Source organism: Oryx dammah, unplaced genomic scaffold (genome assembly GCF_014754425.2).
Source record: "Oryx dammah isolate SB20612 unplaced genomic scaffold, SCBI_Odam_1.1 HiC_scaffold_3, whole genome shotgun sequence".
NCBI classification, from domain to species: Eukaryota; Metazoa; Chordata; class Mammalia; order Artiodactyla; family Bovidae; genus Oryx; species Oryx dammah.
The window spans coordinates 102385496-102400968 of record NW_024070187.1 but is presented as its reverse complement, the minus strand read 5'-3'; the positions used below and the strand labels follow the sequence as shown (position 1 = coordinate 102400968).

At 41.5% G+C, this 15473-nt stretch overlaps 1 protein-coding gene across 1 annotated transcript in view; it reads right to left on the bottom strand.

Moving 5' to 3' along the window:
* Positions 1–15473, bottom strand: part of EVC2 (EvC ciliary complex subunit 2) — a 162086-nt gene that overhangs the window by 67921 nt on the left and 78692 nt on the right. The window contains exon 10 of the mRNA XM_040238361.1: positions 3002–3326. Coding sequence (XP_040094295.1) covers positions 3002–3326 — 325 coding nt within the window. The remainder of the gene's footprint in view (positions 1–3001; positions 3327–15473) is intronic.

The window sequence follows — 15473 nt, the reverse complement described above, 5'->3', positions numbered from 1 at the left end:
AATAATATGACTGATATATTTTCATGCCTTTTTATTTAAAGGTGACTATAATAAATGAACAGATAAGTACAAGGTTGTCAATAGTTTTCTAAGACGGAATGGTTTGAACAGACTGGAAGGGAAATAGCTCTATTACCTTTTGCCCTTCAGATGGTATTTTTGGAAGCAGATTGGCTTAAATAAAGAGACTGGTCTCTGCACAAGGTGGCCTGGGGGATCCAGAGGGATAATCCCCTCCCATTGGCCCCTGCATGGACGAAGCAGGAAGACACTGTGTGTCACACCTTCTCAATGCTCCCAACAGCCAGTGTAAATAATGAGCCAACACTTAAAACTGCATCGCCCCGGGCAGCCGTGAGGTGCAGTTGCTAGGATGAGCTGCCTGCGTCAATCTTGGTCCACCCACATGTCCTAGGGCAGGTGACCTTCTCTCCATCTGATTCCTTCCCTATAAACATGGGATCCTATCAATTTCCACCTCCCTGAGTGAGTGTGAATATTTGAAGAGAAGGTCCAGGTGATGAGCTTAGAACAATGCTTGGCCCACAGTGAATGCTAACTAAGTGTGAGAGCATTTCATGAAACCAGAAACTGTACTGTGATAGTGAGTGGAAACAAGCATGATATACTGTAAATGAACTGCATAAACTTCACTCAAATAAGAAAATATATTTAAAGCAAAGGGCTTAAGCTGAAATCCTAGGACAGGAGTGGGGGCCCTTTAGCATAGCTATATCTCCAGGCTGAGACACAGTAGAACTCAACAAACAGGCTGAATGAATGTTGGTCTGCTGTTGAGCGGTCAGATGAGTTTCAATTTTTTTTGGAGGGGAGGAGTTCTTTTTATGCTGTGGAGCTGGAGTTGGCAAGCTTTCAGTAAAGAACAAGATAAATATTTTAGGCTTTGCAGGACACATCAGGTCTCTGCCACATATTCTTTTTTTTGTTTGTTTTGTTTTTATTTTTTGTAATTCTTTAAAAATGAAGAAACCATTCTCAAGGGTCAGACAGAAAAAGGCCAGGCAGGATTGGACTCCTGGGTCCCAGCTTGCTGATCTCTGCTTTCCAATCCTTCTCAAACCTTCTTTATATTGAACGCATATTTTTTTTATCAGAAAAAAAAAGTTAGAACAAATTTAGGAAATGAGAGAGAGAATGAGGCTGTTTGGGACTGAATCACTGTGTGTAATGCATTCTTTTTAAGTGCTGAGCTCAAGGAAACACGGTCATGACCTGTAAAGTCACGGATGGAGGTCAGAGAGTGTGGTCACTAGGGGGGCCTCGGCGAGCTCAACAGTGCCCCTCCTTAGAAAGATACGTCACCTTCTGACTCCAGCACCAGATGAATGTGGTCTTCTTTGAAAGCAGGGTCTTTGCAGATGTACTTAAGGATCTCATGAGGTCATCCTAGATTATTTGGGTGAGTCCTATATCAAAAGATGAGTGTCCTTATAAGAGATAGAAGAGAAGGTGACAGTGTCAAGGGGCCATGTGAAGACAGAGCTTAAGATTGGAGGGCTGTGGCCACAAGCCTTCAAGGAATGCCTGGAGCCACCAGAAGTTGGAAGAGGCGGGGGTAGGGGGGATTTCTCCCCAAGAGATTTCAGAGCGGGCACGTCCAGCTGACACCGTGATTTTGGACTTCTGGCCTCCAGAACTGTGAGAGAATGAATTTCTGTGAACTGTTCTAAGCCACTACATCTCTGGTCATTTGTTATAGCAGCTGCAGGAAATTCATACAGGAGCCAAACAGAAGATAAGTCACACTTATTTTCTCATCACTAAAATGAGATGAGTGTTGAGGTGAAGGGACCCCAGTTGCAGGGGAGTGGGTGGAGCGAGATAGCGTAAATCACTTCTCTCTTCTTCACTGCCTGGTCCACGGTCTGACCACAGGTGACCATGTGAGAGCCAGGATGCATCATCCCAAGAGCTCTCCTGGGGAATTCTGTGCACAGCCACCAGTCTGGGGAATGGACATTAGGAGTCAAGAAGCTTGTTCCTAAGTAGATGTTAGACCCCCTCCCCCCACTGATGGATCAGGATATGTGGGCTCAAGTCACTAGAGCCAACCAGCCACCTCATTCATGAAGGAAGGAAGAAGTTCAGGCTGGATTTGGTACACTTGGGAAAAAAACACACTGGCATGATTCCTTTCAAGATAGCAACTGACACTCTCTAAAAAAATGAGAGCTCTATGATCAACAGAGGCCGGCCCTGGGAAGGCTGATGCATCAGAACTCCCAGACCCCGTACCGTGCAGGAGAGCATTCTGCAGCCCAGGCCCGGGGACTCCTTTCCTGCATTGCTTTTCCCAGCCACTTGGAGAGGCCGGTGCCCTCGGCTTGGATTCACAGACTCACAGAAGCTAATCAGGGCCTTCAGGAGCAGGGGGGAGTCCAGGCTTGTCTGGTTCCAGAGCCCGTGCTGGAAAAACTATGATGTAGTACAGTGCAATCCAGATGGACACGCATGCACTGACATCACAGCCCCCTGAGCTATGCTTTCCCAGAATGAAGCCTTTCTACTTGCCCCATGGCCTTCCACGGCACTTGAACGTGCCTCTGTTATAACACAGCTGAATGAAGGCATTCTTGTCATATGTGAGGATCCTTCATTAGACTATGAACTTCTCAAATGCAAGAACCATGTCTCAATGTTCTCTGCACCTTCACTGCCTAGACAGCAGTGATCAGTAAATGCTTTCTTAATGAATTCTGGGTGGTTGGACGGATGGATGGATGGATGAATGGATGGATGTGTAGATGGACAAGTTGATAGAACAGTGGTAGGTGGATAGATGGATGGGATGGACAGAAGCATGGATGAGCAGTGAGTGAATAAATGGATGGATGAATGAGTAGCTGGGATAGATGGAAGGGTGGCAGGTGGGGAGAATGGATGGATGGATGGATGGATAAAAGGGATGGATGGGTAAATGATGAATCCCTAAGAGGAAAGAGGGAGGCAAAAGAAAGCCTCCTTCTCAAAGCTGCCTTACCCGCTCACTGACACGTTTCAGCACCTCTTCTGCTTCCTCCATGGCTGCCATCTCCCTCTGGTACTGGCTTTCTGTCTTCTTCCTTGTTTCCAGGTCACACTCAGCTGTCAGAGCCACCATCTTCCGATCATACTCCTCTTGAATTTCTTTCTCCAGCAACAGAAACTGCTTTTTGAACACAGCACCCATCCTCCTCTCCACCTGAGGGGAGAGCTGGCCACTGCTGGTCAGATTTTTCAGCAGAAGAGCAATGATATCTTTGCTGATTTGAGTTCGACAAGCTTCCAGATCTGAGTCTGCCCGATTCAGGGTTGCAATTTCTAACCTGGGAAACACAGAGGTCAAGAGAATTCCATTACATAAAATTGCAACAGAAACCAAAGGTCCCTCAGAGTGCTGAGGTTTTTCAATTATCTGTGGGCAAGATCTTTCTTTTTTCCTTTTCTCTCCTTTTCTCCTCTTCCACTCCAACCAGTTACAAAAGGACAGTGAATAAAGTAGTAGAATCTTATTTAGTAAAATTCCAACCATGTTGGAAATGACATGGAATATAACTAATATAAGACATGGTCTTTCTCAACAAGCCATAAATCAACAACATCAATAAGACTAAGAGAAAATGGTTAAATATTTGGAGAATTTCAAAATTAAAGTTTACTTTTTTCCAATTAAAAATTAATTTATAGGTGTGCCAACTAAATGTAACATGGTATCCTGTACGGAATCCTGAAACATAAAAAGGACATGAAAAGCTGGGGAAATCTAAATAGAGCTTCAGTTCAGTTAAGTCGCTCAGTCATGTCTGACTCTTTGCGACCCCATGAATCACAGCACACCAGGCCTCCCTGTCCATCACCAACTCCCGGAGTTCACTCAGACTCACACCCATTGAGTCAGTGATGCCATCCAGCCATCTCATCCTCCGTCGTCCCATTCTACTTCTGCCCCCAATCCCTCCCAACATCAAAGTCTTTTCCAATGAGTCAACTCTTCGCATGAGGTGGCCAAAGTACTGGAGCTTCAGCTTTAGCATCATTCCTTCCGAAGAAATCCCAGGGCTGATCTCCTTCAGAATGGACTGGTTGGATCTCCTTGCAGTCCAAGGGACTGTCAAGAGTCTCCTCCAACACCACAGTTCAAAAGCATCAATTCTTCGGCGCTCAGCCTTCTTCACAGTCCAACTCTCACATCCATACATGACCACAGGAAAAACCATAACCTTGACTAGACAGACCTTTGTTGGCAAAGTAATGTCTCTGCTTTTGAGTATGCTATCTAGGTTGGTCATAACTTTTCTTCCAAGGAGTAAGTGTCTTTTAATTTCATGGCTGCAATCACTATCTGCAGTGATTTTGGAGCCCCCAAAAATAAAGTCTGACACTGTTTCCACTGTTTCCCCATCTATTTCCCATGAAATAGAGCTTAATTAATAATAAAGTAACAGTATTGGTTCATTATTTTTAACAAGTGTACTGTAGGAAAGATTTTAATAATAGGGGAATCTGAGTACAGGGTATGTACAAACTCTCTGTACTATTCTCTCAGTTTTTATGTAAATCTAAAACTGCTCTAAAAATGAAGTCTACTCAAGAAATATTGTGAGATACTTCACAGGGTCTCAGATTCTGAAACTTGATTGTGACAACTAAAGATAAACATATACATCAGCCTGTCTTCAATGTGGCTGAATTTTATGGTATCTCAGCTACACTTCCATAAAACTATTAAAAGATACAAAGGACAAAATTAATTTATGTTCACAATAGAAAAATCTGGAAAATAAAAACATAAAAAATGACTTCATTGTCTGTAGGTCTACAATCAGAACCAACAAAAGCATTTTGTTGTATTTGCTTCCAGTTTTTTTTCTCTGCACATATTATAGTTACATAGATCCAAGTACATTTTTGTCCTTTTTTCAATTACTACTATAGCAGGCATCTTCAAATGGTATTTAAAAGCTGCAAAAGTTTCTTTTATAATGGTTGAAAAATATTCATGATGCGGTGTGCCATGATTCAGTGAATCATTCTTCTAGTGGTGCACATTTGGGTTACTCGAAAAATTCAAAGTCTAAAATAATCTGAAGTAAACATCCTTTGCAAAGAGTTTTTGGTATTCATGATGACCTCTTCAGTATTATTTCCACAAAGAGTATCAAATGTGGGTCAGATGTGACCAACATCTTTAAGTCTCCTAGGACATCATGCTTTTCACCTGTCCCTCTACTTAAACATTTTTACCAATTTGATAGAAAATGGCATCTGACTGTAAAATATAAGAATCTTAAGAACACTTTACTATGGATATTTTTAAGCATTTAAAAGTAGAAGAGTAGGACTCCCAATGTAATAATTATTCAACTTCGAAAATTGTCAATATTTACCAATCATGTTTTAGCTACTCTATTCAAAGTCTGAGCATTTTAAAGCAAACCAGGATATTTCATTTTACTTTGGATTTCTTCAGTATGTATCATTAACTATCAGGAATATATGTGTGTCTATATATAATGTTTATATACATATATACGGGCTTCCCAGGTGGCACAGTGGTAAAGAATTCACCTGCCAGAAAAAGAAATAAAAGGAATCCAAACTGGAAAAGAAGAAGTAAAACTCTCACTGTTTGCAGATGACATGATCCTCTACATAGAAAACCCTAAAGACTCCACCAGAAAATTACTAGAGCTAATCAATGAATATAGTAAAGTTGCAGGATATAAAATCAACACACAGAAATCCCTTGCATTCCTATACACTACTAGTGAGAAAGTAGAAAAAGAAATTAAGGAAACAATTCCATTCACCATTGCAACAAAAAGAATAGAATACTTAGGAATATACCTACCTAAAGAAACTGAAGACCTATATATAGAAAATTATAAAACACTGATGAAAGAAATCAAAGAGGACACTAATAGATGGAGAAATATACATGGATTGGAAGAATCAATATAGTGAAAATGAGTATACTACCCAAAGCAATCTACAGATTCAATGCAATCCTTATCAAGCTACCAGTGGTATTTTTCACAGAGCTAGAACAAATAATTTCACAATTTGTATGGAAATACAAAAAACCTCGAATAGCCAAAGCAATCTTGAGAAAGAAGAATGGAACTGGAGGAATCAACCTGCCTGACTTCAGGCTCTACTACAAAGCCACAGTCATCAAGACAGTATGGTACTGGCACAAAGACAGAAATATAGATCAATGGAACAAAACAGAAAGCCCAGAGATAAATCCACACACCTATGGACACCTTTTCTTCGACAAAGGAGGCAAGAATATACAATGGATTGAAGACAATCTCTTTAACAAGTGGTGCTAGGAAAACTGGTCAACCACTTGAATGAAACTAGATCACTTTCTAACACCATACACAAAAATAATGGGATCTAATTAAAATTAAAAGCTTCTGCACAACAAAGGAAACTATAAGCAAGGTGAAAAGACAGCCTTCTGAATGGGAGAAAATAATAGCAAATGAAGCAACTGACAAACAACTAATCTCAAAAATATACAAGCAACTTATGTAGCTCAAGTCCAGAAAAATAAATGACCCAATCAAAAAATGGGCCAAAGAACTAAATAGACATTTCTCCAAAGAAGACATATGGATGGCGAACAAACACATGAAAAGATGCTCAACATCACTTATTATCAGAGAAATGCAAATCAAAACCATAATGAGGTACCATTTCACACCAGTCAGAATGGCTGTGATCCAAAAGTCTACAAGCAATAAATGCTGGAGAAGGTGTGGAGAAAAGGGAACCCTCTAATACTGTTGGTGGGAATGCAAACTAGTACAGCCACTATGGAGAACAGTGTGGAGATTCCTTTAAAAATTGCAAATAGAACTGCTTATGACCCAGCAATCCCACTGCTGGGCATACACACCAAGGAAACCAGAATTGAAAGAGACACGTGTACCCCAATGTTCATCGCAGCACTGTTTATAATAGCCAGGACATGGAAACAACCTAGATGTCCATCAGCAGATGAATGGATAAGAAAGCTGTGGTACATATACACAATGGAGTATTACTCAGCCATTAAAAAGAATAAGTTTGAATCAGTTCTAATGATGTGGATGAAACTGGAACCGATTATACAGAGAAGTAAGCCAGAAAGAAAAACACCAATATAGTATACTAACACATATATATGGAATTTAGAAAGATGGTAATGATAACCCTCTATGCAAGACAGCAAAAGAGACACAGATGTATAGAACGGACTTTTAGACTCTGTGGGAGAGGGAGAGGGTAGGATGATTTGGGAGAATGGCATTGAAACATGTATACTATCAGGTAAGAAATGAATTGCCAGTCTATGTTCAATACAGGATACAGGATGCTTGGGGCTGGTGCACGGGGATGATCCAGAGAGATGATAAGGGGAGGGAGGTGGGAGTGGGGTTCAGGAATGGGAACTCATGTACACCCGTGGCTGATTCATGTCAATGTATGGCAAAACCAATACACTATTGTAAAGCAAAATAAAGTAAAAATAAATAAAAAAAAAAGAATTCGCCTGCCAATGTAGAAGACATAGGAGACACAAGTTTAGCCCTTGGGTCTGGAAGATCCTGCGGAAGAGGAAATGGCAACCCACGTCAGTATTCTTGCCTAGAAAGTTCTATGGACAGAGGAGCCTGGCAGGCTACAGTCCATGGGGTTGCAAAGAGTCAGGAATGACTAAGTGCGCATACACACACATACACACACTATATAAATACACACACACAAAAGTGAATGTACATGTATATATACACAAATAAGTGCATATGTATGTCTATATATGTACATATATGTTTATCAGTTTTACCAAATCTTGATGTCATTATCATATTAAATATCATTTAACCCTATCATATTTGAAATGTTAACAATAATTCCAATAATTAGTATCAGTCACTATTTTAACTACCTCAACTGTCCCAAAATAATTTTTACAGTGGAAAGTTTAATTCAAGAACCAAACAAAATCCGACAATGTTGACTAAGTCCACTTTAGACTATATCATTCTACCCTTCCATTTTCCTTTGCATGCCACTGATTTGTTGGGAAAACCAGGTCATTTATCCTGCAGAATCGCCAACATTCTGGAATTGGCTGATTGCTTCCAAGGGTGTCATGGTTTTTCTGTCCTTTGTTTTTCCACAAACTACTAGTTAAATCTAAGGTCTTGATCGGAGTCAGATTCAATTTGTTTTCGAAAACACACCATTAGTGGTGGTAACGTGTTTCCTGTAGAGTCATACTATGGGTATATGACTCTACAAAATACAAAAATGGATCACAGGTTTAAGTGGTGCCAGCAAGGTCCCTATACCAGGAAATTCCCTATTAACCTTTCACCTAATGGTTTCAGTATGCATTGGAACTGTTAGCTAGATCCATGACATCATTCAGTTCAGTTCAGTTGCTCAGTCGTGTCTGACTCTTTGCGACCCCATGAATTGCAGCACGCCAGGCCTCCCTGTCCATCACTAACTCCCGGAGTTCACTCAGACTCACGCCCACTGAGTCAGTGATGCCATCCAGCCATCTCATCCTCTGTCATCCCATTCTCCTCCTGCCCCCAATCCCAATCCCTGCCAGCATCAGAGTCTTTTCAAATGAGCCAACTCTTCACATGATGTGGCCAAAGTACTGGAATTTCAGCTTTAGCATCATTCCTTCCAAAGAAATCCCAGGGCTGATCTCCTTCAGGATGGACTGGTTGGATCTCCTTGCAGTTTCAAGGGACTGTCAAGAGTCTTCGCCAACACCACAGTTCAAAAGCATCAATTCTTTGGTGCTCAGCCTTCTTCACAGTCCAACTCTCACATCCATACTGACTACTGGAAGAACCATAGTGTTGACTAATGGACTTTAGTTGGCAAAGTAATGTCTCGGCTTTTGAATATGCTGTCTAGGTTGGTCATAACTTTTCTTCCAAGGAGTAAGTGTCTTTTAATTTCATGGCTGCAGTCACCATCTGCTGTGATTTGGGAGCCCCCCAAAATAAAGTCTGACACTGTTTCCACTGTTTCCCCATCTATCTCCCATGAAGTGATGAGACCACATGCCATGATCTTCGTTTTCTGAATGTTGAGCTTTAAGCCAACTTTTCACTCTCCTCTTTTACATTCATCAAGAGGCTTTTTAGTTCCTCTTCACTTACTGCCATAAGGGTGGTGTCATCTGCATATCTGAGGTTACTGATATTTCTCCCGGCAATCTTGGTTCCAGCTTGTGTTTCTCCCAGTCCAGCGTTTCTCATGATGTACTCTGCATATAAGTTAAATAAGCAGGGTGACAATATACAGCCTTGACGCACTCCTTTTCCTATTTGGAACCAGTCTGTTGTTCCATGTCCAGTTCTAACTGTTGCTTCCTGGCCTGCATACAGATTTCTCAAGACCTAAGAGAAGCAGAAGATATTAAGAAGAGATGGCAAGAATACACAGAAGAACTGTACAAAAAGGATCTTCACGACCAAGATAATCACAATGGTGTGATCACTCATCTAGAACCAGACATCTTGGAATGTGAAGTCAAGTGGGCCTTAGAAAGCATCACTACGAACAAAGCTAGTGGAGGTGATGGAATTCCAGTTGAGCTATTTCAAATCCTGAAAGATGATGCTGTGAAAGTGCTGCACTCAATATGCCAGCAAATTTGGAAAACTCAGCAGTGGCCACAGGACTGGAAAAGGTCAGTTTTCATTCCAATCCCAAAGAAAGGCAATGCCAAAGAATGCTCAAACTACCGCACAATTGCACTCATCTCACACGCTAGGAAAGTAATGCTCAAAATTCTCCAAGCTAGGCTTCAGCAATACGTGAACCGTGAACTCCCTGATGTTCAAGCTGGTTTTAGAAAAGGCAGAGGAACCAGAGATCAAATTGCCAACATCTGCTGGATCATGGAAAAAGCAAGAGAGTTCCAGAAAACATCTATTTCTGCTTTATTGACTATGCCAAAGCATCATCTTTAGGGGTTGGAAAAAAATTAGTTTATTATTTTATCATTTCTTCTATATTTTTTAAGCTGTAATTCTTTAAAAAGAAGGACTTATTCTCCTCAACAATGCAGTTACTCTGACATAAAGCTCATAATTAGGATAGATGTTTGAGTCTTTGCTAATTAAAGAGTTGGTGTCATAGCAACCTCCAATGGTGACAAATGAGTTGGGAGTCTATTCATTGGTTTATTTGCTTGTTTGTTTTGGTATGAGAGCAAAAGATGAATAAAACTTTCCTCAACTCCCTGAGAACCTGAGCTTTGGCTAACTTCTACCTGAAAAGCTCAGAAGGGTAAGAACATCAAATGAGATACTAGGTGACATGACTTATTATAAAAATGATGCCTGATTGATAAATTACTTCTGGATGGGAGGACTTGTAAATGAACCATACATTCTGAATAGGGAAGCATCCTCTGAACTTCCCTAAATAAGGTCATTCTTGGACCTATGCAAGTCCCTTGTAGAACGCTGGAAGCTATGCCTGTGAGTTCCTACAGAAGATGCTGGCAACTGTGGGGTATGAAGCATTTAAGTTAAGAAGGCTCCCACACTTGCCTGATGTGGACTGAATCTCCTTGCACCGGTGCTGTGTGACTTGGGGAGAAAGCACCTCAAAGATAGGTATAGGCTGCAGTGTGACCTGAGACAAGGGCACCCACAGAAGAATGTCTAACGCTGCACTCAGAGGACTTGAATGCTGTGCTCCATGCTTGAGCTACACAGAAGGGATGGAGTGTGGCCTATGGAAGTCTTAAGAGTCCAGCCACTCTTTCTAATGCTCAAATTTTACCGTTTTAGATGAAAATGGTTCCCACGTCCTTTAGACCAAATCAACCTAATTTTAAACAAAAGCTCGTCCATTTCATTCTTTCATTTCTTCTATAGGTATTTACTGAACATGGCATGGGCAGAGAGTGCTTTGCAGGTTACAAAGCAAGGAAGAAGCAAAGAGATGCCTCCAGGTGATGTGTGCATGGTTAAATATCCAAGGAACCAAACAAACCATGGTTCACAGGTTCAGAAAAAAATTACTTCTCTACTGAGACAGGCAAGATAGATTTCACACCTTTAACGAAGCTTTGTGTGATAGACAAACAGTGTCACCGCCAAAGATGTTCACGTCCTAATTTCCAGAAGCTATGAATCTGTTAGGTGATATGGTAAAGGTTGCAGATGGAATTCAGGCTGTTTAATCAGCCCACCTGACAACAGAAATTGATAACAAGGTCTTTAGAAGTGGAAGAGGGAGGCAGAGGAGGAGTGGGAATCAGAGGGAGAGGTGATGAAAGACGCAGAGGCAGAAGTGATGAGATAGTCAGCTTTGAAGATGAATGAAGGGGCCACAAGGCAGGAATGTGAGCAGCTCCAAGAAGCTAGAAAAGCCAAGGAAATGGATTCTTCCTACAGCTGACACCTTGATATTTCCCGAAAAGGGAAAATGAACGTGTTAAGTTGCTCAGTCATTTCCGACTCCTTGCAATCCCATGGACTGTAGCCCACCAGGATCCCCTGTCCATGGAATTGTCCAGGCAAGAATACTGGAGTGGGTAGCCATTCCCTTCTCCAGGGGATCTCCTTGGCCCAGGGGTCGAACCTGGGTTTCCTGCATTGCAGGCAGATTATTTACCATCTGGGCCACCAGGAAAGCCCCTGATATTTCCGAAGGAGGTCCATATTGGATGTTGACCTCCAGAATTATAATATTGGGTTGGCCAAAAAGTTTGTTCAAGTTTTCTGCAATAGCCTACGGAAACATTTTGACCAACTCAATACATTTGTGTTATTTTAAGCCACCAAGCTTGTGGTCATTTGATACAGCTGGATATGAAACTCATTCACCTTAGCTGATTCACTCCATCCATCCATCATTCATTCGTTTATAAACTTGTATGTGTGGCTGCCTGTTGGATAAACTGCAAGTGCTTTCCTAGGGACATGAAGACTGAAATGAACAGGAGGGAGGACATGTCCCTATATTCTTTGCTGTTAAACCACTTTCGAGCTTAAACAAGCTGGGTAAAGGACTTAGTTTCCCCATCACCTCATGGGGACTGTCCTCATAGGTTTTTGTTCAGGGTTAAAAGACATAAGAAATAGAAAATGCACAGAGTCTGGTATTTTGTCGCTTCTATATGCAGTAATTTCCTTATTCTTTACTGTTCTCTCTCCCGGGAAGCTGGCTTCAGAAGAGAGTAGGTCCTCACACTTCACCATTTCTGACTGCCTGGGAACGCAGGTTCACAGGCACTTTCTGTTTTAATAGTATTAATGTTAATCACCATGGATAAACGCTCAGAAGCAGCAACAATAAGAGCTGTCAGGGTGTTCCAAAGCCACAAAAGAAAGAAAAATGTCCCTTTAAACCAATTAAAATAGCATGCAATTAATGAAGTGATCATCTGTTAATTTCTCAAATGGCACAGAAGAACAAAATGCATATTAAGAATGTATAGTTGGCATATAGGATTGGGTCCACTTGTGAAATTCCCATCACCCACTATGGCACTTACAATTATTTAGACAGTGAAATACATATATTTTTCCAACCCTCTCCCACAAATTCTCTAATGCCTCCAGGAAACAAAGACATTTTAAGTTATACAGGCTGGCCTGAGATTCTTAAAATTCTCTACTACTTCACAAAGTTGGCAGAGTTGGCAAGATTTAAACCTGCTTTCCTAGGGAACATTCATTTGGGATTCCCAGGTGGCACAGTGGTAAAAAATCTGCCTGCCAGTACAGGAGACACAAGAGACTAGGGTTCGATACCTGGGTTAGGACAATCCCCTGGAGTAGAAAATGGCAACCCACTCCAGTATTCTTGCCTGGAAAATTCTACTGACAGAGGAGCCTGGCGGGCTATAGTTCATGGGGTCACAAAGAGGTGGACATAACTGAGCACACACACGCAATTCCTAGGGAACTTTGCTTTGTTCAGGTCACAGAAATGTCATCTTGTCACTGTACTTTAGAGGGGGAGGTATTTGCTCAGGCCAGTTTTGCTACACACACACCCTGTACAAGTGATAGCCCTCTTAAAAATGAGTGACTTCACATGGGACTTAGAACAACGACCAACACAGAGGAAGCACTTCATAAATATAAGCCCTTAAAATGTATTAATAGGCTTGTCTATGATAACATCTTTCTAAAAGAAATGGAACAGCTGAAATTATCCAAGAACAGATAAATACTTTGAATAGCTACTGATGATAAAAGAGAGAAAATAACATGAGTGTCTTTTTCCGTATTTATTTCATATAAAAATTAATCAAGTTCTCACCAAATGGTAAGTAAGGTGTCAGGACAAAATTAGGATAAGATTTGATGCAGGAAATGTTCTCCTGAATGAGAATGAGGACTCATTAATATGGAAGGTAATTCATTCAGAAGGAAAACGAAATGGCCACGGCCATTTTTTACAGTATAAATCCAGTGTCTTCAAGTTGGCTGGTGTAAGCATAATAAGCATAAGAGACCCATGAAAACCAATTGAATATTCAGTTCAGTTCAGTCGCTATTAGAGACACTGGAATTTTCCTCATAGGAGCCAATTTCCATGGCATTTTACTGTAGCAAGATTCTATGCAGGGACTATAAATCATATTTATATCCAGTGGATTTGAGGGCCTGGACAATGGATATTTAGGAGGAAAGACCCCCTGGGTGTCCTCACTGCAAAATTGTAATGGCAGGTTAAATAAGTAAACACTGTGTGTGAGTGAAACACTGAGTAAAGTTATGATAAACCTTAAGTCTGGTGGCTCCCATAGTAAAGAACCCGCCTGTAAAGCAGGAGACGCAGGTTCAATCCCTGAGTTGGGAAGATCCCTTGGAGGAGGGAATGGCAACCCATTCTGGTATACTTGCTTGAGAAGTCCCATGGACAGAGGAGCCTGGTGGGCTACAATCCATAAGCTGGCAAAGAGTCAGACACGACTGAGCAACTTTCACTCACTCACTCACACTCACTCTCACACTCACACTCACTCACTTACACTCACTCACTAAGTTTTTCAGTTTGGTATAAACTCAAATAGATTATGATCAGATTCAAGGTCAGCAGTCTGTGTCCTTGTCCTTGACCTTTTCCTCTTAAAGATCTCTTGGTTTAGAAGTCACACTGGTCCCTCTCTCCAGCCTTGAGCTGCTCCTCAAAGGAAGCACAGATGTAGACAGAGGTTCATCTTTTCACCCTGGCGTTTCCATATCACTGCCTGCTGCCCACTCCCCATTCCCACCTCCTCTCGTTGGCCAGACCCCAACAGGACAGCTCGGAAGAGATGAAAAAGAGAAGGGAGGGTTCCTCTCTCCACTTGCCTGTTTCTCAGGAGATGATGTTTCATTATGTCTGAAAACATCATAAGCCTGGGAGTCACACCAATTTAGCTTCCAATCTCAGCTTCTCCCTCCCCCTGTTAAGCCCTGGGTGATTCAGGTGAGTCACTTTGTGTCTCTGAGCCTGGTTTCCCAGTTGGTTAATGAGAAAATTATCACCCCTGTCAAATGAAGGTCACTGAGACACAAATGACCTTACCTATGACCTAGAAGCAGACTCACAGACATAGCGAGCAGACTGGTGGTTGTCAAGGGAGAGGAGTGCTGGGGGAGGGACTGGGACTAGCAGATGCAGATTACTATATGTTGCTGTTTGTTGTCTACACTAAGCTGTGTCTGACTCTTTGGGACTCCATGGACTGAGTGGACACATCTCCTGCATGTCTCCTGCTTGGCCGGCAGATTCTTTACCACTGAGCCACCTGGGAAGCCAAATTATTATATATGCATGCTAAGTCGCTTCGGTCAAGTCCAGTTCTTGCGACCCCATGGACTGTAGTCTACCAGGCTCCTATATCCAGGGAATTCCCAGGTGAGAATACTAGAGTGGGTTACCATGCCCTCCTCCAGGGGATCTTCCTGATTCAGGGATTGAACTGCATCTCCCGAATTGGCAGGCAGGTTCTTTACCACTAGCATCACCTGAGAAGCCCAAATTACTATATATAGGAGGGATAAACAACAAGGTCCTACTGTATAGCACAGGGAATTCTATTCAATGTCCTGTAATAAACCATAATAGAAAAGAATATGAAAAAGAATGTGTATACATATATATGTATATATAACTAAATTGCTTTGCTATACAGCAGAAATTAACACAACATTGTAAATTAACAACTATACTTCAATAAAATATTTTTTTAATGAAGATGATTAATAGTGCCTTTTATGCACAGGCTTTGTTTAATAGCTTGATGGATACCAAACCATTTAATCCCCATGATGACCTTGTAACGTAGGTGAAGAAATTGAGATGCAGAAAACTTAAACAATCTTGTTGAAAGTCACATCATTATCAGGTGGCAGAAGTGAGATCTGAAGCCGTGCCATGCGACTGGAGTCCAGGCTCTATGCTCTGCCCCACTGCCTCACATTGACATGCACAAA